This window comes from Uloborus diversus, unplaced genomic scaffold (assembly GCF_026930045.1).
Source record: "Uloborus diversus isolate 005 unplaced genomic scaffold, Udiv.v.3.1 scaffold_14, whole genome shotgun sequence".
NCBI lineage: Eukaryota > Metazoa > Arthropoda > Arachnida > Araneae > Uloboridae > Uloborus > Uloborus diversus.
Window position 1 is genome coordinate 4,396,462 of NW_026558098.1, and position 27,783 is coordinate 4,424,244.

The window sequence follows — 27,783 nt, forward strand, 5'->3', positions numbered from 1 at the left end:
ACCACCGCCTCAAATTTAAAGAAACATCTGAGATGCCATACTGGCGAGAAACCGTATTCATGTGAACATTGTTCAAAGGCATTTTCCCGCATTGAATGCCTAAACTCACATTTGAGAACCCATTCTGGAGAGAAACCGTTTTCATGTGAACATTGTTCAAGGGCATTTATCAACGCTTCAAATTTAAAGAAACATCTAAGAACCCATTCTGGGGAGAAACCGTATTCATGTAAAATGTGTTCCAAGGCATTTTCCACCACTTCAGATTTAAAGCAGCATCTAAGAACCCATACTGGCGAGAAACCATATTCATGTGAACATTGTTCAAAGGCATATTCCTACCTTGGAGGCCTAAAATATCATCTGAAAGCCCATTCTGGTGAAAAACCGCATTCATGTGATCATTGTTCAAAGACGTTTTCCCACCTTCAAAGCCTAAAATCACATCAGAGAACCCATTCTGGAGAGAAACCGTTTTCGTGTGAACATTGTTCAAAGGCATTTACCAAGGCTTCAAATTTAAAGACACATCTAAGAATCCATTCTGGGGAGAAACCGTATTCATGTAAAATGTGTTCCAAGGCATTTGTCACCGCTTCTGATTTAAAGCAGCATCTGAGAACCCATACTGGCGAGAAACCGTATTCATGTGAACATTGTTCAAAGGCCTTTTCCCACCTTCAAAGCCTAAAGTCACATCTGAGTACCCATTCTGGCGAGAAACCTTATTCATGTGAACATTGTTGAAAGGCATTTTTCGGTCTTAAAAGCATAAAATCGCATCTGAGAACCCATTCTGGCGAGAAATCGTATTCATGTAATATGTGTTCCGAGGCATTTTTTTCCGCTTCAGATTTAAAGCAGCATCTAAGAACCCGTACTGCCGAAAAAAACCGTAATCATGTGAACATTGTTCTAAAGCGTTCTCCCGCCTGCAAAGATTAAAATTACATCTGTTTACCCATACTGGAGAGAAACCGTATTCATGTGAACATTGTGCAAAGGTATTTTCCCAGCTGCGTAGATTAGAACCACATCTACGGACCCATACTGGCGAGAAACCGTATTCATGTGATTATTGTTCAAGGGCATTTTTCCACTCTTCAGATTTAAAGAAGCATCTGAGATGCCAAACTGGCGAGAAACCGTATTCATGTGAACGTTGTTCAAGGGCATTTTCGCAGCTTGGAAGACAAAAATCGCATTTGAGAACCCATTCTGACGAGAAACCTTATTCATGTTATTATTGTTCAATTGCATTTTTCCACTCTTCAGATTTAAAGAAGCATCTGAGATGCCAAACTGGCGAGAAACCGTATTCATGTGAACATTATTCAAAGGCATTTTCGCAGCTTGGAAGACGAAAGTCGCATCTGAGAACCCATTCTGGCGAGAAACCGTATTCATGTGAACATTGTTCAAAGGAATTTTTCTCAATTAGGAAACCTTAACGTGCACTTGAGAACCCATACTGGCTTTTTTAAAAAAGCAACGTATAAACACTATGGGCCTTATACCAAAATAATGTGTTACATATCGATATATTTTTCAGAGAAAAGGGGCGAGGAGGAAAGAACATCAAAACTCCTTTTTTTATTCTATTCTGTTACGGGTTCGTGCTGAAATACAAGGACTTTGTCCCCGTCGCATTTAGTTTGAAACCAGTATTAGAATTACTGCATCTGCATGAAGGTGTCTTTAATTTCTTACCCGCAAGAAAAACAATTTTGTTCAAAAGAATATGATCATGGTCGCCTTTCATAAAGACAGTATAATATCTTCTTCTTCATCAGCACAACAGCCTGGTGCAGGCCAAGGCTTTCTCCGTCTGCTTCCTCCAGGCGTTACGACACGTTGCCAGGTTTCTCCACCTGTTCACTCCCAAAATTTTAAGGTCCTTCTCAACACTATCCAGCCACCTTGTTGCTGGTCTTCCCCTTCTCCTTGTACCCTCAATCCTTGAAAAAGTTAGCTTTTTAACCGGGTCCAGATCTGCACGCCTAAATACATGCCCCAGCCATCTAATTCTATTGGCTTTAATTACTCTTAAGATGTTGGGTTGTCGGTATTTACGGTATACTTCAAAGTTATATAAACTTCTCCAAACGTCATTTTCTTTTACTGCTCCAAAAATTGCTCGAAGGATCTTTCTTTCAAAAATGAGAAGTCTATTTTCCTCTGAATTATTAATTGCCCATGTCTCACTACCGTATAAAATGATCGGTCTTATGAGGGTTTTGTATAGGTTTATTATTGTATTAATGGAAAGGAGCTTAGATTTTAATTGGCTCATTAAGCCAAAGTAGCATCTATTTGCCATCAAAATTCGATTTCCGATTTCAACTTTAAACTCATTCTTACTGGTAATAAGTGCACCCAAGTATTTAAACTGGGTGACTCCTTCAAAAGTATAGTTTCTAATATTAAGCGGCTGCACATCTTGTATTCTAGTGCTCGCAACCAAAAACTTAGTTTGTCCCCGTCGCATTTAGCTTGAAACCAGTATTAGAATTACTGCATCTGCATGAAGGTGTCTTTATTTTCTTACCAGCAAGAAAAGCAATTTTGTTCAAAAGAATATGATCATGGTCGCCTTTCATAAAGACAGTATAATATCTACTCTGAAAAAAAATCCTTCTTCGTTTAAATGTCTTTCGAAGTCATTGCTACAAACTTTCACAGAATATGAAATGCTCTACTTTTTATTGTCTTTCTTTTACCAGTCTTGATTATATTTATAGTAGGGAAACATGAGGTTGTGAAATAGTTACTCTTCGAAATGAACGAATGAGGAATTTGTTTCGGAGGTTATAGAACACAAAGACAGAACCCTGTGCTATGTAATAAAAGTGTATTGAAATATTAGTTTTAATTTTTCGCGAAGTGCAAAATAAAATCTACTTCCAATAAAATAAATTTCATTTTATTTCTATTTGTTTCTTTAAAACGTTTTTCCTCAAATACATGAAGTAAACGAATATATAAAAGGAACGATAAAGAAGAAAATAAGTCATGTAAGTGGAAAAATAAATGAGTGAATAACGTGGTAAATGAATAAGGAAGTTAGTGAATGATTGAATAAATAAACGAAATGAACTAATATTTTGTTGCGTCTCGCTTGCAGTTGACAACTTGAACGAAACATTTAAAATCATAATCTAAATTTGTAAAGGTGATGGTGTTTCTTTCTTTCTTCATATCCGATGGCCAGAAGACCCCCGCATGGCACCTACAGTCCTGAAACTTGGCATAAAATTCGATCGCACCCCGCGAATCTGCACCTCGAAGCCCAAATTCCGAATTTCGAATTACTTTTTTCAAAATTAAGGTCAAGTTTCACGGCTTTCGGCTTATTTTGGGGAAAACAATCTCGCCACCCCTTAACATTATATATCGTTGGAAAGGGTTTGTTTATCTAAACAAGAGCATGTTTGTTCCGTTTCTCTATATTAATTAGAACAAAAGATATAAGCGGTTCTAATTCAGACAATTTTCAAGGCTAACTTTGAATTTTTTTCTTAAATGTCTTTCTGCAGTGACGTCATCTTCGGTTAATGGATAGGTTCGAGTAGATCAACCGGGGGATTTGTGATTTGTTTATTGCGCTGTTGTCATTATTGTTTACGGATGTTTTACAGTTATTACTTTAGGTTAAACTCGTTCGTATGTTAATTGATTTTTTTTTTAATTTGAAAGTCGCTTTACGTAATTGGCGATAAACAATGTCGTTGCGAAACTATTTTACATTTGAAATCCGCTGTTAATGTAACTTCAATGTATTTTTTTTTTTTTATGGCAAAACAGTTTAAATTGCAAAGTATTTTTTTTAGGTTTTTGAACTGTGTTAGAGCATTTTAGTTAAAGAATATGATTACTGATGTTTTTGCATCAAAAGGGGAGGGGGCGGTAATTCTAAAGGCTCTTTCCCCCTTTTCTTGAGCGATAGCTTGTCTATAGTTGAATTCTTTTTCATACGGGGGTACGGGATCTCCTTTTTGTCCTACACTGTAAAAATTTTAGTGTATCTCAACGGCAAAAATGGCGGCAATTACTCTACAGTGGAACATCACAAATAATTCTATGTGTTATCAAACAGCAAGAATTCTTGGTTTCTGATAACACCAAAAATTCGTCTTGGTGTTTGATTACACTAAGAATTATCTGTGGTGTTTCACTACACGACATTTGGTGTAAAGTAGTTGCTACCATTTTTGGTATTGAGATACGCTAATTTCTTTTTTCTGTGAAAACATTATGTATTCCCAATTTATTATTAACAACAAAAATAGATATAATTATTTTGTATACAAGGATTCAACTTTTTATTTTTAATACGAGGAATGGACATTTATGCCTATAAATTGTTCAAAAAAGTAACTTTTAAAATACTTAAAGAAACTAAAGTTATCTGTATATTAGAACAATGAAATTAACACTAAAAAAAAAAGCTCTAAAATGAAACAGTTTAAGATATTAATCAAATTTATTCAAGAAGTTTTCTTAATCAGTCCTAAAAGTCCGGTATATATAAACACAAATTATTCTTAAAAACAGTTGAATATAAAAAATTCGAAAATCACGTTACAATAACTATTAAGTTTCTCGCTTCCCATATTTTTTTCCAAAAAGAAGTGTCTACTAAAAATTTAAAAAATTCATCCTTTCTTTCCTACTATACATTTAAGATTGCATGGGATTCATTCAATACTCCTTATCTTAGTAATAAACATGAATATTAATTTCTTATTTAAGTATTTCATGAGTCAAATTTTAGGAAACAAAATTTTTAGTAGTCTTGCATGCTATGAATTCTTTGAAATAAACAAAGGCACTTGATTTAGGAGAATCCGGGATAAGTCACCACCTCCTATCCAGAAAGCCCAATCACTGGTTTCGTCACGTGACCAATAAATCCCAAACTAATGTTCCTAACCGAACATTCATCAGAAAGAATTTGGTTGTTTTGCCAGCCATGCCATCTGTGAGCTATCAGGTTGTTAAGATTCTAAAACGTTTCCAATTCCTGGTGGTGTTCTCTCCTATTAATAAACTTTCATTCTCTTCTCTTAAAGATCCCATTCTTCCTCTTAATTATTGTGGAATTTATAAAATTAATTGTAGTTGTAAACTTGCCTATATTGGACAGACTCGGCGTGCTTTAAAATTTCGCTTGAAAGAGCATCAAAATTATGGGAAAAAACAGCAATTAAAGAAGTCTAGTATTGGCCAACATTGCTGGGATTTCAATCACGATTTTAACTCTTATCAAATTATCCAAAAATTCCCCAATTCATCAAATCTTGACTTTTGGGAATCTTTCCATATTTTGAAGAACAGTTCTAAATTAGTTAATGATCTTGAAGCTGTTCCGTATTTTTCCACTGTCTGGTTTTCATATCTTTAATATTGTCCTTTCCCCATGCATTTTTTTTTTTTAAATCTATCTTGCGTGATTTATTTTTCTTGTTTTTCTAATGCGGCTGACATTTCCCCCTTTTCTTCTATTTGTCTTTATATTTCCATTTTTGAACTTTTTGTGTTTTGTTTGCTTCATTTCATGATGTTTTTTCTTCTATTCAGTTTTATTTTTGGTTAGCAAACTAACTTAATGATTAATTACGCAATTTTTCTCAGTAAAATAGTAGGAGAATGTGCGGCAAAATGTAATGCTAAAATAGTTATTCTGCTTTCAGCGCCACCTATCTAGTAACACACTAACCAAGTAGCACATGTAGCCTATTCCAGTCAAGAAATAGAAAAAAAAAAAAAATACCACCAAAGATTAAAGCATATGATAATACAGGTAATTTTCAAAAATTGCATTCACATTGTAATATTTTGTTGTTAGTCAAAAACTGTTTTTGCTATTATAAAATAATAAATTTCTTTTATTAACATTTTAAACATTAATGAAGACCTTCTAATGTTCGTTGAAGTACTTATTTAGTTAATATTAAGCTTATTTGTATTTTAAATATTTTGTACAACTACTCAGGTGCGTGCGGGGCAAAGTGAAATACAGTAGAGTCTCGAAAATCCGAGGTAATTGGGGCTCATGCCATGTCGGATTACTGAAAACTCGAATTATCCGGAAAATTCTTCCAGATTAATTTTTTACACTTTTCCGATGATATAAGAAGTAGTCCCTTTTACTTCCTTATAAAAAGAAAGGCAGTATTGTTGTCGTGAAAAATCATCACTGAAATTTCAACATAAATTTCGTTTTAAACTACCTCTAAACGAATTTGGACTTTTTTCTACGAAGTTTGTATACAAATTTGTAGGCAACCAAACATATATTTTGATCGAATCGTTGCCCGAATCCATTTCAATGAGTTTTGTCAAAACGTTTGTATCTGTGTGCTTGCGAGCATATGTAACTCGCATATCACAAAAACGGTTAGTCTTAGAAAGCCTTCTGTTTTGTCTTTAGTATACTCTAGCTGCGTTGCCCGGCTTTGCCCGGTCTACATTGAAAATAAAAGTTGTGTCAAGTGACGTATATTCAACAATCGGGTGTAAAAAATAAATTAAAAAAAATCATGATTTCCCTCCAAGCAATGACGACAGATATTAAAATACTTTTAAGAAATTAAATCCAGAAAGATGAATCTAAAATGCGTAACCATGGAAACACAAAATAAAATACGTTTAAGGAATTAAAATGCGAAAGAAAATGGTTCACAATTTGAATGGAATCGAGATTTCTTAAACTTGATTTTAAAAGGCTTGTAACTTTTTTGCCTTTCGAGATAAAAGCTTATATTTTCGACCAAAGGTCGAGTTAGATCTGGAGTAAAAAAGGCCGCTTTTTCCAATGGCGTCAAAAAGAAAGCTGTGGAACAATTCCTTCACTTTTTATTGATTTATTTAATGAAGAAAGTACTACCTAAATTTCAACGAAGACTAAAAAAATTCAAGCTAAAAACGCAAATAACTCCCGCCGTAATTAAGTTAAGTTAGAGTATTGAAACAAATTGCGTAGAACGCGGAAAGTTCTACCCTTTCTAACGATATATAATATAAATATGTGCAAGTAATTTTTCAGCCCTATATTTGAGAATTTATGTGAAAATTGGAGGTAAATTGTAATAAAAAAAGAACTTTTAATCGAATTTTATTCGAACTGGTCTGCAAACCTTCTCAGGACTTAAAGGAACAAACTGTGAAAATTTCAGCGCAATCGGCCGGGTAGTTCTCGAGTTTTGCGAGTTCAAACACACAGACGCTTTTTGGGGACTTCATTTTATACTATGTAGAGATTACTCGTGAGGCGTCAAGTTTTGAACCTTCCTTTTTGACTATCATCAGGTATTCTAAAATTCCAAAAGGCATGTTTACATGTTCTTTGCGACAAATCAATGTTACTTTCACGCATCAAGTTACCATCTTCAAGGCATTTCGTAATTCATATTGTGCAGTCGTGGACGACACGTATATCGTGCCACTTTAGGAGTGCTATTGCCAAAAACCTATCAATGCCTTTTTTATTAATTACTGTATCTAGTTAATAAAAAAAATATTTTCAGATTTTTATGAAAATCATTTTTTTTTTCGAACTAAAAAATGTAAATGAAAATATGAAGTAAGCACCTCGAACTAAGCGGAACCTCGAACTTTCGAGACTCGGATTATCGAGACTCTACTGTAGTTTGTTTTGTTTACTTTCTTGCGACAAATCAATGTTACTTTCACGCATCAAGTTACCATCTTCAAGGCATTTCGTAATTCATGTTGTAGAGTCGTGGACTACACGTATATCGTGCCACTTTAGGAGTGCTATTGCCAAAAACCTATCAATGCCTTTTTTATTAATTACTGTATCTAGTTAATAAAAAAAATATTTTCAGATTTTTATGAAAATCTTTTTTTTTTTCGAATTAAAGAATGTAAATGAAAATAAGAAGTAAGCTCCTCGAATTAAGCGGAACCTCGAACTTTCGAGACTCGGATTATCGAGACTCTACTGTAGTTTGTTTTGTTTACTTTCTTGCGACAAATCAATGTTACTTTCACGCATCAAGTTACCATCTTCAAGGCATTTCGTAATTCATATTGTAGAGTCGTGGACTACACGTATATCGTGCCACTTTAGGAGTGCTATTGCCAAAAACCTATCAATGCCTTTTTTATTAATTACTGTATCTAGTTAATAAAAAAAATATTTTCAGATTTTTATGAAAATCATTTTTTTTTTCGAACTAAAAAATGTAAATGAAAATATGAAGTAAGCACCTCGAACTAAGCGGAACCTCGAACTTTCGAGACTCGGATTATCGAGACTCTACTGTAGTTTGTTTTGTTTACTTTCTTGCGACAAATCAATGTTACTTTCACGCATCAAGTTACCTTCTTCAAGGCATTTCGTAATTCATATTGTAGAGTCGTGGACTACACGTATATCGTGCCACTTTAGGAGTGCTATTGCCAAAAACCTATCAATGCCTTTTTTATTAATTGCTGTATCTAGTTAATAAAAAAAATATTTTCAGATTTTTATGAAAATCATTTTTTTTTCGAACTAAAAAATGTAAATGAAAATATGAAGTAAGCACCTCGAACTAAGCGGAACCTCGAACTTTCGAGACTCGGATTATCGAGACTCTACTGTAGTTTGTTTTGTTTACTTTCTTGCGACAAATCAATGTTACTTTCACGCATCAAGTTACCATCTTCAAGGCATTTCGTAATTCATATTGTAGAGTCGTGGACTACACGTATATCGTGCCACTTTAGGAGTGCTATTGCCAAAAACCTATCAATGCCTTTTTTATTAATTACTGTATCTAGTTAATAAAAAAAATATTTTCAGATTTTTATGAAAATCATTTTTTTTTTTCGAACTAAAAAATGTAAATGAAAATATGAAGTAAGCACCTCGAACTAAGCGGAACCTCGAACTTTCGAGACTCGGATTATCGAGACTCTACTGTAGTTTGTTTTGTTTACTTTCTTGCGACAAATCAATGTTACTTTCACGCATCAAGTTACCATCTTCAAGGCATTTCGTAATTCATATTGTGCAGTCGTGGACGACACGTATATCGTGCCACTTTAAAAATGCTATTGCCAAAAACCTATCAATGCCTTTTTTATTAATTACTGTATCTAGTTAATAAAAAAAATATTTTCAGATTTTTATGAAAATCTTTTTTTTTTTCGAATTAAAGAATGTAAATGAAAATAAGAAGTAAGCTCCTCGAATTAAGCGGAACCTCGAACTTTCGAGACTCGGATTATCGAGACTCTACTGTAGTTTGTTTTGTTTACTTTCTCAGTCATTTACTAAATCACTTATGCATTCATTTTTTGTTAGTTTTTTTTTGTATTCCTTTTTTAGTAATTTACTTGTTTATTCATTCATTCACTTTTTTAAGTATTCCATTCACTCTTTTATTTTTCTGCATATATTAATTAATTTATTTAATTTTTCGTTTATTGTTTCAGTAACTGTTGGTTTATCCTCTAGAAATTTTATTTACAGATTTATTTGGTCAAAAATATTTTTTATAAGCAAAAAAGAAGTATTTCATTAGAAAAATATTTAATTTTTCTCTTTCCCAACAAAATTTTTTAACCTGAAAAATTTACCCTTTTTTTGAGAGCTCAAATTTACTGCCAAAAATAAAAATGCTGTTTTACTGCAAGTGTATAATGTTCTTTCTTTATCTACTGTAATTTTCAAAACAAATTTCCAATTTATTCATTTTGGAAAAGCTCAGTCATCTTAACTATTTCACTTTTCCCGACACTTCTGAAATCCTGATAAAATTTTGAGTAGTTAAGTGAGCAAAGCAATAACTAATATACTTAAAGTGAGTGAGTTAATATACTTAAACTGAGTTCTTGCACTGAAATTGCTGCTACATAATTTCAGTGCAAGAACTCAGTGAACAAGTTTTTAATATCTTTAACGGTCAGTTTTTTGACATGACAGCTAACCAATAGTTAAAACCGTAGACTAATAATAAGAGTAGACCGAGCTTTCTCAGACTTGCTGATGAAAAAATTGGTTCATGGATACATCATGTGACTGGTGGAACGCTCGGCGAAAACTTTGGCGGCATGGTTGCCAGATGGCAGGATTATCTATAGTTTGGCACTCGACATGTATTTTAAGGCGTAATGGGTTTTCATTACATTTTTTTTTCCTGGTGCAGTGATTGAACTGTTTTTCTTTTAGTTATGCATTATTTTGACATTAGTAATTAGTTTTTCATCAGTTTTCAGTAACTTTTATTTCATTCAGATTTGCTACGTCAACGTTGGCGTGAACGTAATGGCGTAAACGTTTTGCGTTAACGCTAAAATATACTGATCGGTATCTTAAATTGAAATTGTAGGTAAAAATCTTACCGTTTGCCGATTCTTTTTGGGCGCTTGCTTAGAGAGTTATTGAAATTGAATAAAGAAATTGCACAGTACTATCTAAACTAAAAACTCACTATATTAACCAAATATTTGCAACTTAGAATAACAAATTTACAAATCGGACTCCATAAAAGATCATTCTTCCGTGTTCCATCAATTGTATTTATTTTATTTCTCGCGGCGGTTGATCGTCTGCTACGATCAACGCCCGCTGTTGCTAGGATACCCACCAGTCACATGGTTTGGTTTATGAGCAGCAAAAGGGTTGCCATAGCTCGGTCTATTCTTATTATTAGTCTATGGTTAAAACCGAATAAAACCGTTGTATAACTTGTACATATAAGTTTTTTTTTTTTTAATGCTCTATAAAAAATCTGATTTATTTGTTTTCAGCTTTGATCAGGATTTCATATTATTGGAATGCAGCCAGCGTGAAACCGAACTTTGACTACGTACCTTTGTTTCTGCTTTCATCTGAAGACTTATATTGAAAGGATCGTCTGAGGAAATGCTTCGATAGAAAATTCCTTTAAAATTTTTCGTTTAAATATATTCCTTAGCCTATTGTGGCAGCAGCAAGCGGAAGGCTACAGTGTATGTTGTGTAAAACGCAGGCTGCTCCAAGTCCGGATTTACGTTTCGTAATATCGCCAGTAAATATTTCAAACTTCACATGCATTAAAATTCGTGTAGTTGTAGTTCTTATGAAGGTAAATGACTATTAATCCTAATAACATCCTTGAATCAAAAAATCAGTATGAACAGTTGAGTTCATCTGTTATGAAGGTCAGAAAATAAGTTTACAAACGTCAGTTTACTGTCTGATAAGCATCTTCCATTTTGTGATCCACAAAATTTAAATTAGACGAAGAAATATCCAGAATGCTCTTTCAGTTCTAAACCTTAAAATCTTATGATAAGAAAGAGAATTTGCATGAACAAAGCCTCTTTTAGTCCGCTGTGAACCATAACCGAAAAGCTGCTGATAAAAAAAAAGCAACGTCGCTGTATGACGAAAAACTTCTCATTTGATCTCTGTAATACATTTGACCGTGTTCCGTACAAACATCGCTGCCATGAGTAAAACAGTTGTGTGTTACTGTGTGTTTGTTTCCACGATTGTCTGAAAAGTTATATTGACTGATCACTGACGCGCACAAAGAGAGTATTTCAGATATTTTAAAAGGGCATTTAATTGCATAAAAATGTAAAAATTCTTTATGCATTAAAAAAAAATCCTTGGCAGCACACCGGCCACTTTGATTTTGAAACTAAAAATAGAACTTTAAAAACTGCAAATTGATGCAATAGTATTTTTGTATAGAGGAGATTCTTTTGAGAAACTCTACGCATATACATATTAAGCCTACTCTTTAAAAAATTAAGTTTGTGTCAATTTTATGACAAGATATTCATGAAAATTTAACTATCAGTGCAAAGTATGGCAATTGGCGCTCAGGGAAACTGAAACAAGAGAAGCTTTCCTTAGTAAAAAAATTCATCATTTTCGAAATTTTACGAAGGAACAACTTTATATTCTTTCGCAATGGCTCATCAGTCTGAGATCCTTGAATCTGAAAACAATCATTTGTGCGAACATTGTTTAAAGGCATTTAACTGCTCCTATCATTTAAAAAGGCATCTGAAAATACATACTGGTGAGAAATTATATCTCTGTGAAATATGTTCAAAGAAATTTTCTCGCAAAGAACACTTAAAAAGACACCTGATAATCCATAGTGGCGGCGAAAAACAGTATTCCTGTGTACAATGCTCAAAAGCATTTTCCACCTCATCAGATTTAAAGAAGCATCTCAGAACCCATACTGGCGAGAAACCGTATTCTTGTGAACATTGTTCAAAGGCTTTTTCCCACCTTTTTAGCCTAAAATCACATCTCAGAACCCATACTGGCGAGAAACCGTATTCATGTGAACATTGTTCAAAGTCATTTTCCCACCTTCAAACCCTAAAATATCATCTGAGAACCCATTCTGGCGAAAAACCGTATTCATGTGAACATTGTTCAATGGCTTTTTCCCTCCCTCAAAGCCTAAACTCACATCTGAGAATTCATTCTGGGGAGAAACCATATTCAAAAGAACATTGCTCAAAGGCGTTTTCCCACCTTCAAAGCCTAAACTCACATCTGAGAATCCATTCTGGGGAGAAACCACATTCATGTGAACATTGCTCAAAGGCATTTTTCACCGCTTCAGATTTAAAGCAGCATCAAAGAACCCATACTGGCGAGAAACCGTATTCATGTAAAATGTGTTCCAAGGCATTTTTCACCGCTTCAGATTTAAAGCAGCATCTAAGAACCCATACTGGCGAGAAACCGTATTCATGTAAAATGTGTTCCAAGGCAATTTCCACCTCATCAGATTTAAAGAAGCATCTAAGAACCCATACTGGCGAGAAACCGTATTCATGTGAACATTGTTCAAAGGCATATTCCCGCATTGGAAGCCTAAAATCACATTTGAGAACCCATTCTGGCGAGAAACCATATTCATGTGAACATTGTACAAAGGCGTTTTCCCGCCTTCAAAGCCTAAAATCGCATCTGAGAACCCATTCTGGCGAGAAACCGTATTCATGTGAACATTGTTCAAAGGCGTTTTCCCCACCTTCAAAGCCTAAAATCGCATCTGAGAACCCATTCTGGCGAGAAACCGTATTCATGTGAACATTGTTCAAAGGCGTTTAACCGCGCCTATCATTTAAAAATGCATCTGAAAGTACATACTGGAGAGAAATTATATTCCTGTGAAATATGTTCAAAGGAATTTTCTCGCAAAGAAAACTTCAAAAGGCACCTGACAATTCATAGTGGCGAAAAACCGTATTCCTGTGTACAATGCTCAAAGGCATTTTCCACCTCATCAGATTTAAAGAAGCATTTCAGAACCCATACTGGCGAGAAACCGTATTCATGTGAACATTGTTCAAGGGCTTTTTCCCACCTTTGTAGCCTAAAATCACATCTGAAAACCCATACTGGCGAGAAACTGCATTCATGTGAATATTGTTCAAGTGCATTTTCCAGCGCTTCAGATTTAAGGAAGCATCTGAGAACTCATACTGGCGAGAAACCGTATTCATGTGAACATTGTTCAAAGGCATTTTCCCACCTTCAAAGCCTAAAATATCATCTGAGAACCCATTCTGGCGAAAAATCGTATTCATGTGAACATTGTTCAAAGGCGTTTTTCCACCTTGAAAGCCTAAAATCACATCTGAGAATCCATTCTGGGGAGAATTCGTATTCATGTGAACATTGTTCAAAGGCATTTTCCCACCTTCAAAGCCTAAAATATCATCTGAGAACCCATTCTGGCGAAAAACCGTATTCATGTGAACATTGTTCAAAGGCATTTTCCCACCTTCAAAGCCTAAAATATCATCTGAGAACCCATTCTGGCGAAAAATCGTATTCATGTGAACATTGTTCAAAGGCGTTTTTCCACCTTGAAAGCCTAAAATCACATCTGAGAATCCATTCTGGGGAGAATTCGTATTCATGTGAACATTGTTCAAAGGCATTTTCCCACCTTCAAAGCCTAAAATATCATCTGAGAACCCATTCTGGCGAAAAACCGTATTCATGTGAACATTGTTCAATGGCTTTTTCCCTCCCTCAAAGCCTAAACTCACATCTGAGAATTCATTCTGGGGAGAAACCATATTCAAAAGAACATTGCTCAAAGGCGTTTTCCCACCTTCAAAGCCTAAACTCACATCTGAGAATCCATTCTGGGGAGAAACCACATTCATGTGAACATTGCTCAAAGGCATTTTTCACCGCTTCAGATTTAAAGCAGCATCAAAGAACCCATACTGGCGAGAAACCGTATTCATGTAAAATGTGTTCCAAGGCATTTTTCACCGCTTCAGATTTAAAGCAGCATCTAAGAACCCATACTGGCGAGAAACCGTATTCATGTAAAATGTGTTCCAAGGCAATTTCCACCTCATCAGATTTAAAGAAGCATCTAAGAACCCATACTGGCGAGAAACCGTATTCATGTGAACATTGTTCAAAGGCATATTCCCGCATTGGAAGCCTAAAATCACATTTGAGAACCCATTCTGGCGAGAAACCATATTCATGTGAACATTGTACAAAGGCGTTTTCCCGCCTTCAAAGCCTAAAATCGCATCTGAGAACCCATTCTGGCGAGAAACCGTATTCATGTGAACATTGTTCAAAGGCGTTTTCCCACCTTCAAAGCCTAAAATCGCATCTGAGAACCCATTCTGGCGAGAAACCGTATTCATGTGAACATTGTTCAAAGGCGTTTAACCGCGCCTATCATTTAAAAATGCATCTGAAAGTACATACTGGAGAGAAATTATATTCCTGTGAAATATGTTCAAAGGAATTTTCTCGCAAAGAAAACTTCAAAAGGCACCTGACAATTCATAGTGGCGAAAAACCGTATTCCTGTGTACAATGCTCAAAGGCATTTTCCACCTCATCAGATTTAAAGAAGCATTTCAGAACCCATACTGGCGAGAAACCGTATTCATGTGAACATTGTTCAAGGGCTTTTTCCCACCTTTGTAGCCTAAAATCACATCTGAAAACCCATACTGGCGAGAAACTGCATTCATGTGAATATTGTTCAAGTGCATTTTCCAGCGCTTCAGATTTAAGGAAGCATCTGAGAACTCATACTGGCGAGAAACCGTATTCATGTGAACATTGTTCAAAGGCATTTTCCCACCTTCAAAGCCTAAAATATCATCTGAGAACCCATTCTGGCGAAAAATCGTATTCATGTGAACATTGTTCAAAGGCGTTTTTCCACCTTGAAAGCCTAAAATCACATCTGAGAATCCATTCTGGGGAGAATTCGTATTCATGTGAACATTGTTCAAAGGCATTTTCCCACCTTCAAAGCCTAAAATATCATCTGAGAACCCATTCTGGCGAAAAATCGTATTCATGTGAACATTGTTGAAAGGCGTTTTCCCACCTTGAAAGCCTAAAATCACATCTGAAAATCCATTCTGGTTAGAAACCGTATTCATGTGAACATTGTTCAAAGGCATTTTCCCACCTTTTTAGCCTAAAATCACATCTGAGAACCCATTCTGGCGAGAAACCGTATTCATGTGAACTTTGTTCTAAGGCATTTACCAACGCTTCAGATTTAAAGACACATCTGAGATGCCATACTGGCGAGAAACCATATTCATGTGAACGTTGCTCAAAGAAATTTTCTCAACTAGGAAACCTAAAGGGGCACTTTAGAACCCATAGTGGCGGAAAGCCTTTTTCCTGTGAAGAAAGGAGTTTTCTCAATTTGCAGACCTGAAAGAGCATTTGAGAACCCACATTGACTTAAAAAAAAAAAAAAAAAAAGAACAAACAAATAAATACTATGGCCTTTATAACAAAATTCTTTGACACAATGATGTGCTGTCCAGACGAAGTGGGGAAAGATTAAAAACATTAAAATTTCTCCTTTCATACAGTTCTGGTACGGGCCTGTGCTTAAGTCAACAAAGACTTTGCCTCTGTTGCATCCAGCTTCAAAACAGTATTGGAATGGCTGCTGTCTCCCTGAAGGTGTCTCTCTTTTCTTACAGGGAAGAAACGCGATTTTGTTTACTACAGTATTCTCATGGCCGCCTTTGATAAAGGGGTCTAAAGACCCTTAACCTTCAAAATTTTCGACTTTCCGGAAAAAATATATGTTATGCATATTTTAATTCTGATCAATTTGATACCTCATTTATTACCATGTGCAAAAAAATTTTCAAGTTATCGTACAAATACGTAAGCTTTCCCCGTAGAGATTTATGTTAACAGCAGCTGTTTAAACCTCTTTTTCTCTGGTGCCGGTTTCTTCGGTTTTCTCGTTTTACGCGCGTGATATCTCAGAAAGTTTCTTATATATTCCCGTAAAACTTTTCATGTATGTTTATCTGGTTTATATTTATGACCTGAATCTAAATTTATTTATTTAAATATATATATATATATATATTTATTTATTTTTTTCAATTTTATAAGTAAATATCAAAAATTTCCAAAAGTTTGGGCAAATATATCTTTTTTTAAATATTGCTTTTAATTTTTAGTTAAAATTTAGGTTCAGATCATAAAAATATACCAGACAAACATGCATGAAAAGTTTTACGGAAATATATAAGAAACTTTTCGAAATATCATGCGCGCAAAACGAGAAAGTCGAAGAAACCGGCACCTGAGAAAAAGAGGTTTAAACAGCTGCTGTTAACATAAATCTCTATGGGGAAAGTTTACGCATTGGTACGATAACTTGAAAAGTTTTTTGCGTATGGTAATCAATGAGGTATCAAATTTTTCAGAATTAAAACATGCATAACATATATTTTCTCCGGAAAGTCGAAAATTTTGAAGGTTAAGGGTCCTTAGACCCCTAGACACTAATATCTATTCTAGCGAAGTTTCGCCTTCGTGTAAATGTTGTTGCAAAGCATTGTACTGGACAATTCCTATTAAAATTTAACATTAACAAAACTATAAGTACTGTATATCATTTAAAAACTTGCAATATAGTGTACCAAGTTAAATTTTAATTTATTGTCTTTCTTACTGAAAATAACCCGTAAAATATGCCTATGTCCTTTCCGGATTTTTTGGGGAAAATTTTGCATGTAGTAATCTAATTTTTCCTAAAACAAATTCTAACCAAAAGAAAAAATAGTTAGAGTGTTTTGTTTTACTTATAATACAGTTTTGTACTGGAAGATTACATCAAAAATATCTTTATAGTGTTTCGTTGAGAAACTATCTTAAAATCAGTTTATGTGAATGTCAGTCAGTTACCATAAAAAATCAACTTTTTCACCTAAGCATTAAAATTATTGGTGAAAATTTTCTAAAATTCATATTCTCTGCCTATATCAAGAGTATTTAAATGCTGGATAAGTAGAATTGGAGGTTTATATCCGGAAAACCGAAAATTCCTCGATAACTGACTGACACACTTGATACGGTAACTGACTGACATTATGTTTAACTTTAAAATGGCTGCAAAGTTTTAAATTTAATACGCCTGAAAACAGATATCTTTTATTTTAATCCTTTTAAGCAATATCAAACTGCCCAGTGCTTTAAATTTTTATGAATGATAAAATATTTTATTAATTTTATTCATTATTCATTCTTACATAATTTAGTAATGCTTGAGCCTAAATTTCGAAAATAATTGCCTATTATTCGAAAAATACATCAATTCAAAACAGAAGAGGAAAGCAGTTTAGTCAATACAGTCAAATTACAAATTTACAATGCCACAAATTTACCGGGGGGGGGGGAGATTCAGAAATATGGGAAGTGATTGCTAGTAAAATAAAAAAGAAATCTATGGATTTTCTTGTGAGTTACAATATTTTGTAGAAAGAGTGATAAATGGTAATAGGTGAAAGGCGGAGGTGAAATTTTTGAAAAAAGACTTGTTCAATCATGTGAGTGACTAAGATGATGTAGAGGAAACAGAGATAGTTTACTTCTTATGGCTCAATAATTTAACAAGGATGTGACCTATTTTTAAATATGTACCGAAGAAAAAGAAAATATTTGCAAACCCTTTAAAAAAAACTATGAGGGGGAAAAAAGGTTTTCGATAGAAAAAAATAAAATCTTTTTTTAATTAATTTTCTTTGCGTAGAGTTTTATTTACAAACTAGTGGTACCCGCACGGCTTTGCCCGTAATAGAAAAATTAAAAGGTCTTTTGGTTCGCCTGTATATTTGCAAATAATGTATGGTGAATTTTCTCGCCAATTGGCCTGTACCCATGTTACGGTTCCACGTTATGATAATTTCGCATCTCGCCAATTGGCTTGTGCCCATGTTACGGTTCCACGTTATGATAATTTCGTAATTTACTCGTCCATCTTATTTTAATTTTGTTCTTAAAATTGGAATAGAAAAAGAACCATATCGAGTTTTCGAAAAATCGCTTCGAGATGCACACCCCCATGCTACAAACTAAATTTGTGCCAAATTTCATGAAAATCGGCCGAACGGTCTAGGCGCTATGCGCGTCACAGAGATCCTGACAGACAGACAGAGATCCGGACAGAGAGACTCTAGAACGGAATGTCCTAGAAAGTTGAAATTAGGTACGTAGACTCCTAGTGGGGTCTAGTTGTGCACCTTCCTTTTTGGTTGCATTCGTATGCTCCAAAGCGGGTCTTTTGCCCCTTTTCGGGGGGAAATCATTGTTAATTTTGATGTAAACTCAAGTGGTGTTACGATTTTGCGACACTTGACGATATATCACCAGTCTTTTGGTCGCCAAGTTTTGTCGCCAACTTGGCGACAAATTTGGCGATTTTTTTAAATTTTTTTTTGAGCAATCACGATTGCTTATTGCTTTTATTTGACTGTTTTTGATGTCTTATCATTTTATTTTCCCACCGCCACCTTCTGCACCGTCACCGTGGACTGGCCGGCTCCTCACGATGCTGCACCTATAGCGAAAGCCATCTTCAGGTTGCATCCATGTCCTACACACACGCGCATACATACACAACTACACACACACACACACGCATACATACAGACACCTACACACATACACCTACACACACAAATACATACATACACAAACACACACAAACACATACACACACAAACACACACATAAACACAACTACCCACACATTCATGCCTGCACACAGACACAAACACATATGCCGACATACACATACACATACATACACACAACTACCCGCACATTCCTGCCTGCACACAGACACAAACACGTATGCCTACTCACACCACACACATACACATACCCCCCCCCACACACTTATGCCAGCACACAGACACAAACACACATACCCCGTACACACAAACACCCCCCCCCCACACACAAACACACATGCCTACATACACACACTCGTGATTGCGAAAAACATAATTTGAATTCAAGATGTCAAAATTCATATTTTTATTTATTTATTTATTTATTTTTTTTTAAATCTGGTTTCAATTTGGCCACTGTTGGTGATATTTAGAGAGTAAACTATTAAATCATATTAAATCTGCCAATAATTAGAAAATGACATTAAATAGGAGTAAAAGGAAGTCATGTGATGCACACATCAGCTCGTTAAATTTCGGAGGTAATTTCTTGACTGGAGTAGACTACATTTGTTACTACATAGGTAAATGATTACCAGATAGGTTTTGCTAAAAGAATAGTAAATATTTATCTTTGCCTCACATTCCCCTCCCTCGAAGACTTTCTCTAATGCAATACTTTCTTCTATATACAGTGTGGATGCAATATATACAGTGTAGTACACTATACACAGTACTACAGTATACACTATACTGTAGTACTGTATCTATTGCACTATATATATGTACTGTATATATACACTATATACAGTACATACACTAAATAGAGTGTAAAGCAATACTTTCTTGTATATACAGTGTGGATGCAATATATACAGTGTAGTACACTATATACAGTACTACAGTATACATTATACTGTAGTACTGTATATAGTGTACTACACTATATATTGCACTATATATATGTACTGTATATATACACTATATACAGTACATACACTATATAGAGTGTAGTGCAATACTTGTATATACAGTGTGAATGCAATATATACAGTGTAGTATACTATATACAGTACTACAATATACACTATACTGTAGTACTGTATATAGTGTACTACACTGTATATGTTGCACTATATATATATGTACTGTATATATACACTATATACAGTACATACACTATATAGAGTGTAGTGCAATACTTGTATATACAGTGTGGATGCAATATATACAGTGTAGTACACTATATACAGTGCTACAATATACACTATACTGTAGTACTGTATATAGTGTACTACACTGTATATATTGCACTATATATATGTACTGTATATATACACTATATACAGTACATACACTATATAGAGTGTAGTGCAATACTTTCTTGTATATACAGTGTGGATGCAATATATACAGTGTAGTACACTATATACAGTACTACAATATACACTATACTGTAGTACTGTATATAGTGTACTACACTGTATATATACACCATATACAGTACATACACTACATACAATGTAGTGCAATACTTTCTTGTATATACAGTGTGGATGCAATATATACAGTGTAGTACACTATATACAATACAACAGTATACACTATACTGTAGTACTGTATATCGTGTACTACACTGTATATATTGCACTATATATATGTACTGTATATATACACTATATACAGTGTGGATGCAATATATACAGTGTAGTACACTATATACAGTACTACAGTATACATTATACTGTAGTACTGTATATAGTGTACTACACTATATATTGCACTATATATATGTACTGTATATATACACTATATACAGTACATACACTATATAGAGTGTAGTGCAATACTTGTATATACAGTGTGGATGCAATATATACAGTGTAGTACACTATATACAGTGCTACAATATACACTATACTGTAGTACTGTATATAGTGTACTACACTGTATATATTGCACTATATATATGTACTGTATATATACACTATATACAGTACATACACTATATAGAGTGTAGTGCAATACTTTCTTGTATATACAGTGTGGATGCAATATATACAGTGTAGTACACTATATACAGTACTACAATATACACTATACTGTAGTACTGTATATAGTGTACTACACTGTATATATACACCATATACAGTACATACACTACATACAATGTAGTGCAATACTTTCTTGTATATACAGTGTGGATGCAATATATACAGTGTAGTACACTATATACAATACAACAGTATACACTATACTGTAGTACTGTATATCGTGTACTACACTGTATATATTGCACTATATATATGTACTGTATATATACACTATATACAGTACATACACTATATAGAGTGTAGTGCAATACTTGTATATACAGTGTGAATGCAATATATACAGTGTAGTACACTATATACAGTACTACAATATACACTATACTGTAGTACTATATATAGTGTACTACACTGTATATATTACACTATATATATGTACTGTATATATACACTATATACAGTACATACACTATATAGAGTGTAGTGCAATACTTGTATATACAGTGTGGATGCAATATATGCAGTGTAGTACACTATATACAGTACTACAATATACACTATACTGTAGTACTGTATATAGTGTACTACACTGTATATATACACCCTATACAGTACATACACTACATACAATGTAGTGCAATACTTTCTTGTATATACAGTGTGGATGCAATATATACAGTGTAGTACACTATATACAATACAACAGTATACACTATACTGTAGTACTGTATATAGTGTACTACACTGTATATATTGCACTATATATATGTACTGTATATATACACTATATACAGTGTGGATGCAATATATGCAGTGTAGTACACTATATACAGTACTACAATATACACTATACTGTAGTACTGTATATAGTGTACTACACTGTATATATTGCACTATATATATGTACTGTATATATACACTATATACAGTACATACACTATATAGAGTGTAGTGCAATACTTTCTTGTATATACAGTGTGGATGCAATATATACAGTGTAGTACACTATATACAATACTACAATATACACTATACTGTAGTACTGTATATAGTGTACTACACTGTATATATACACCATATACAGTACATACACTACATACAATGTAGTGCAATACTTTCTTGTATATACAGTGTGGATGCAATATATACAGTGTAGTACACTATATACAATACAACAGTATACACTATAATGTAGTACTGTATATAGTGTACTACACTGTATATATTGCACTATATATATGTACTCTATATATACAATATATACAGTACATACACTATATAGAGTGTAGTGCAATACTTTCTTGTATATACAGTGTGGATGCAATATATACAGTGTAGTACACTATATACAATACAACAGTATACACTATACTGTAGTACTGTATATAGTGTACTACACTGTATATATTGCACTATATATATGTACTGTATATATACACTATATACTGTACATACACTATATAGAGTGTAGTGCAATACTTGTATATACAGTGTGAATGCAATATATACAGTGTAGTACACTATATACAGTACTACAATATACACTATACTGTAGTACTGTATATAGTGTACTACACTGTATATGTTGCACTATATATATGTACTGTATATATACACTATATACAGTACATACACTATATAGAGTGTAGTGCAATACTTGTATATACAGTGTAGTACACTATATACAGTACTACAATATACACTATACTGTAGTACTGTATATAGTGTACTACACTGTATATATTGCACTATATATATATGTACTGTATATATACACTATATACAGTACATACACTATATAGAGTGTAGTGCAATACTTGTATATACAGTGTGAATGCAATATATGCAGTGTAGTACACTATATACAGTACTACAATATACACTATACTGTAGTACTGTATATAGTGTACTACACTGTATATATTGCACTATATATATGTACTATATATATATACACTATATACAGTACATACACTATATACAGTGTAGTGCAATACTTTCTTGTATATACAGTGTGGATGCAATATATACAGTGTAGTACACTATATACAGTACTACAGTATACACTATACTGTAGTACTGTATATAGTGAACTACACTGTATATATTGCGCTATATATATGTACTGTATATATACACTATATACAGTACATACACTATATACAGTGTAGTGCAATACTTTCTTCTATATAGAGCGTGGATGCAATATATAGTGTACTACACTGTATATATTGCACTATATATGTGTACTGTATATATACACTATATGCAGTACATACACTATATACAGTAGTACACTATATACAGTACTACAGTATACACTATACTGTAGTACTGTATACTGTGTACTACACTGTATATATTGCACTATATATATGTACTTATATATACACTATATACAGAACTATCTCCTATATAAAGTGTTCTCTCGAGTTTGTAAAGCTCATTGCCCATTAGATGGTGCTCGGTTTGGTCTCATTGTAGGCGTTAGTTTCAACCATTTTTAATAGGCTGCACTATTTTAATGAAAGAACATCGTGGGTTCACCGTGCGTTATTTTCTGGAAAATGGCCGTTCTCTAATATTGCTAACAAGCTAAACTTAGTGTACTGGGCTGGCAACAACCCAAAGCAAACCCACGAGAGACCTTTTCACTCACCAAAAATCAGTTTGGTTTTCCCTATCCAAATTTGGGAACATTGGGCCTTATTTCTTTTGAAGAAAATGGCCATACTGTTTGACCATCGATTGTATGTAATTTGGCAATCGGCCAAGTAAAGACGATCCATCTGAACGAATGTGACAGGGGAGAAGGGAATATAAAAATGGGATGTCTACACACGCGTTCTATAATGTCAGTAGTGCCTTATTTATTTATTGCATTCTCTAAAATAAAATGAGGGGAGACAAAAATAGTTACTGTGGAAACAATAAAAAGAAAATAAAATGTTTTCATTTCGTTCGGGAATGTAAAAGCAAAATGGTAAGCTCGAAAGTATGTTGTGAATAAATAAATCAATTTTAAAAGTGATAATATAGATTGAATATTCTTTAGATTAAAATGATATTGCCGTGAGCAAATTTTCGTTTTTACAAAACTGGGGCTAAATAACAGAGAGGCAAAAGAGCACATCTGTAAAAAACCAACACCCCTGTAAACTAATAGATATGTCTGTTTCCGCCTTTAAACCGGATATTAGCCTGTCCATCTAATCGATGGTCAGACAGTACTGATACTGTCACAGCTCAGCGTTATGTTTTCATGCAAGTCCTACACACATACATACACAACTACGCACACTCACGCACAAACACACGCGTACACATACACCTACACACACATTCACAAACACATACACACACAAACACATACACAAACAAACACATACACACATACATACAGACACCTACACATATACACACACAAAAAGCATACACAAACACATACATACAGACACCTACACACATACACACAACTACCCACACATTCATGCCTGCACACAGACGCAAACACATATGCCTACACACATGCAAACAACTACCCACACACTTATGCCAGCACACAGACACAAACACACATGTCTGCACACACATACACACAACTACCCACACACTTATGCCAGCACACAGACACAAACACACATGCCTACACACACATGCACATACCCCCTACACACATACCGCCCACATACAAACGCACACGCCGACATACACACACTCGTGATTGCGAAAAACATAATTTGAATTCAAGATATCAAAATTCAAATTATTTTTTTTTTCTCTTTGAGTTCCAACTGCAGGATTTGAGTAACAAAATCAATTCGGAGGACACCCCATTTTGCTCTCATGTACCTGGTAAAACGTTTCTCCGCGTCACCCCACCACTTAGCGAGCGCCTTAGGTTCTCCCTGGCAAAACTAAGGCGAATGTTGCAGGGTTGCCAACTCCTAAAAGTGTTTCCCCCTAAACTCAACTCATAAAACCCCTAAATGCGATTGGATAGATTCATGTGACGTCATAAAGTCACGTGACATTTTTACTGTGACGTCACACGTGACAAATTAAAAGGTCACGTGACCATTGCTATTTTTGATGCTGAGTGAGTTAAGGCATTTTTTTTTTTTTTTCATTTTTATGTCATTTCAAACAAAACATTGATCAAAACAAATGGTTCAAAAAGCCTCAAAAAATGTATGTAAGTAAAAAAATGAAATAAAATAGTCGAACATTGCATTCCCAAATGTTTAAAAAAAACATTTTTACCTGATAAAACTCCAAAACTTAAACCCCTAAATTTAACCCTAAAAATTTTACCCCCCTAAAAAAACCCATTCTAAAATTTCCCCCCTAAAGCTAGGGGGAAAACCCCTAAGTTGGCAACCCAATGTTCCCAGCTCGTCTTAAGGGCTGTTCACTTATCGGCCGTCCGTCAGGTCCGCACCCATTTTTTCCACCCAAAACAGGTTTTCTTTGCTGGTTTTCCCGTCCGATGACAGCAAGCCATCGTGGACGGGACCGGAATAGTCATTGCAAGTGGTTGTGAATCTCCGCTACAACATAATAGTCCTTTAAAATCGTTTTACTTTCATCCATTGCAGGGACGCTTGATCCTTTCCGCTATTCTAAAGGGCTATTCGCTCATCGGCCGTCCGTCACATCCGCACCGATTTTTTCCACCCGAAACAGGTTTTCTTTGTTGGTTTCCATGACAGCAAGTCATCTTGGACGGGACCGGTTTCGATCAGAAGAACCTTGATATATGACGGCAGTCAAAAGTAGGACAGCATTTCATTGGTTTCTGCCAAGCAGCGCGCTCTTCTCTCCAGTGGGTGAATTCAGCCACGTGATTGATCTACGGCGACCGTATGTGAATGCTACTCTGTTTTCGTCGGCAGTCCGTCACGTCAGAAAACGGGACGGACGGCCGATAAGTGAACGGCCCTTTATCTGTCGAAGAGGTAACGTTGTGGCGCTCGCGCCATTACTTGACTTCAACATTTGCAACTCTTTCTTGTGGACATAGGTGAAAGAAAAAGTTTTTAACCATCGTCTTATCACCCTGAAGGGCCTTAACCCCTTCAGTCGGAATTATGAAATATTGGACCAAAAATGTTGATGTTTGGTACACAGTGTACTATGGTAAAGGGTATCTTATAGACAAAATTTTGAGTTTGTAAGAGAAAAATTAAAAGAGTTACGGCACGTCCAATATTCCGGACTAATATTTTTGAAATCAATATTTCATATACAAAAACGATAAAATACCGAACAAACTTCATTATAAAATGTTCTACAAACAATTATAAAACATAATATAAGTGTTTGAAACGATTAATTAAAAATTATATATTTTTAAAAAAATCAGGAAAAAAACCTGGCTTTTCAGATGAAAATCCATGGTTGGAAAAATGAGCCACTCTCTACCTCTCAATCCTTATATGTCAGTGTTGTCAATCCCAAAACGAAAAATTATTTCACAGATTATAACAGTAGAATGTAAAGAGTCAAATGCAAAAAAAATCAACTAATTAAATCAATTATTAAATGATTAGCAGCTGTTTAAAGTGTATGTACGGTATACCGGACACCAGGTCTGAAGGGGTTAAAACCCAAACAATCGAGCAGGTGAACACTCTTCCAATGTGCCAAAAAGCAGCTTGGAACTTTCGAAATCGATTTCTTGCTATAGCATAGCAATCAGCTTCTTGCTAAACGCCGCCGTGTGTTGAAAATCGTTTTCTGAACCAAATTGTTAAAAAAATGCTAATAAATAAAGTAGCGGTGGCAGTTAATTAAATTATAAGTCTGTGGATTGAAAAGTTTTTTTTTTCTTTTTGCTTCGCAAAACGGTGGAGTAATTTTTCTCGCACCCTGTATTAGCTATAGGAAGTAAGTAAAATTGCATACTCTACCGCACTGAATTATCTAGTGAAAACAGTTAATTGTGCTTAGCGAACTAATTTAATAGTTACATATTACATTTTTCATAGTAAAATAGTACTCTGGAAATGATTTGAGTAGTTACGAAAGTCACGACTAATTTACAAAATAAATGTGTGTCCCAATGTTATTGCAGTAGCAGATATCGCTCATTGAACAGTTTTAGACAGTTTAAAGGGGTAAGTTTTTCACTTGACAGACAAAACCATGGTTAAAACTGTACAGATGCGTCAGTTGATAAACACCTAGCAACTCTGCTTGTTAAATGAAAAATTATCATATAAGCTTTGTGCTACAATATGATTAAGGTGAACAAACAACGTAAATAAAGCACAAATATAGGAGAAAATACAGCATATAGCTATTTCAAGGCTACAATGGAGCCTCTTCATCAGTGCAAAAAGCTCACCAACCTACCGGAAGTTGCGAGAGAACTGACAACAACCAGGTGGACACCGGTATTTATAACAAAGAGGGCCAACCAATTAAAACACTGGAACCATTCGACAAAGACATCAAACAACCAATCAGCGAACAGCATGTACGCTCTGGGCTCAAAGCAAGGGGAGAGACAACCAATCAGAAGCCAGGAGACAAAAAGAGAGATGAAGAGGCTCCATTGTAGCCTTGAAATAGCTATATGCTGTATTTTCTCCTATATTTGTGCTTTATTTACGTTGTTTTTTCACCTTAATCAACTCTGCTTGTACGTAAAAGTATTTTTTTTCTTTTAAGAACTCTTAATTCTTAAGTCTTTTCATTTCTTTTCAGGATTGCCTGTTCTTGGAACTCAACAAGTATGATGCCGGACTTTGATACGCTCTATATT

The 27,783-nt window shown here is 34.5% G+C and overlaps 1 protein-coding gene across 1 annotated transcript; it reads left to right on the forward strand.

Annotated features, from left to right (window-relative positions):
* Positions 1 to 234: 234 nt before the first annotated feature.
* On the forward strand, positions 235 to 27,770 carry LOC129232849 (zinc finger protein 271-like). Its single transcript, XM_054866948.1, has 3 exons — positions 235 to 379; positions 1,108 to 1,172; positions 27,726 to 27,770. The coding sequence occupies exons 1-3, from the start codon at positions 235 to 237 to the stop codon at positions 27,768 to 27,770; spliced, it is 255 nt and encodes an 84-aa protein (XP_054722923.1).
* The last annotated feature ends 13 nt before the right edge of the window (positions 27,771 to 27,783 follow it).

What these genes read in the sequence shown, in the direction of transcription:
- LOC129232849 (XM_054866948.1), top strand. Translation starts at nt 235, where the DNA reads ATGTGTTCCAAGGCATTTTCCACCACTTCAGATTTAAAGCAGCATCTA. An exon ending in TCATCTGAAAGCCCATTCTG is followed by an intron (nt 380 to 1,107) that starts GTGAAAAACCGC and finishes TCCACTCTTCAG; the next exon opens with ATTTAAAGAAGCATCTGAGA. An exon ending in CATGTGAACGTTGTTCAAGG is followed by an intron (nt 1,173 to 27,725) that starts GCATTTTCGCAG and finishes ATTTCTTTTCAG; the next exon opens with GATTGCCTGTTCTTGGAACT.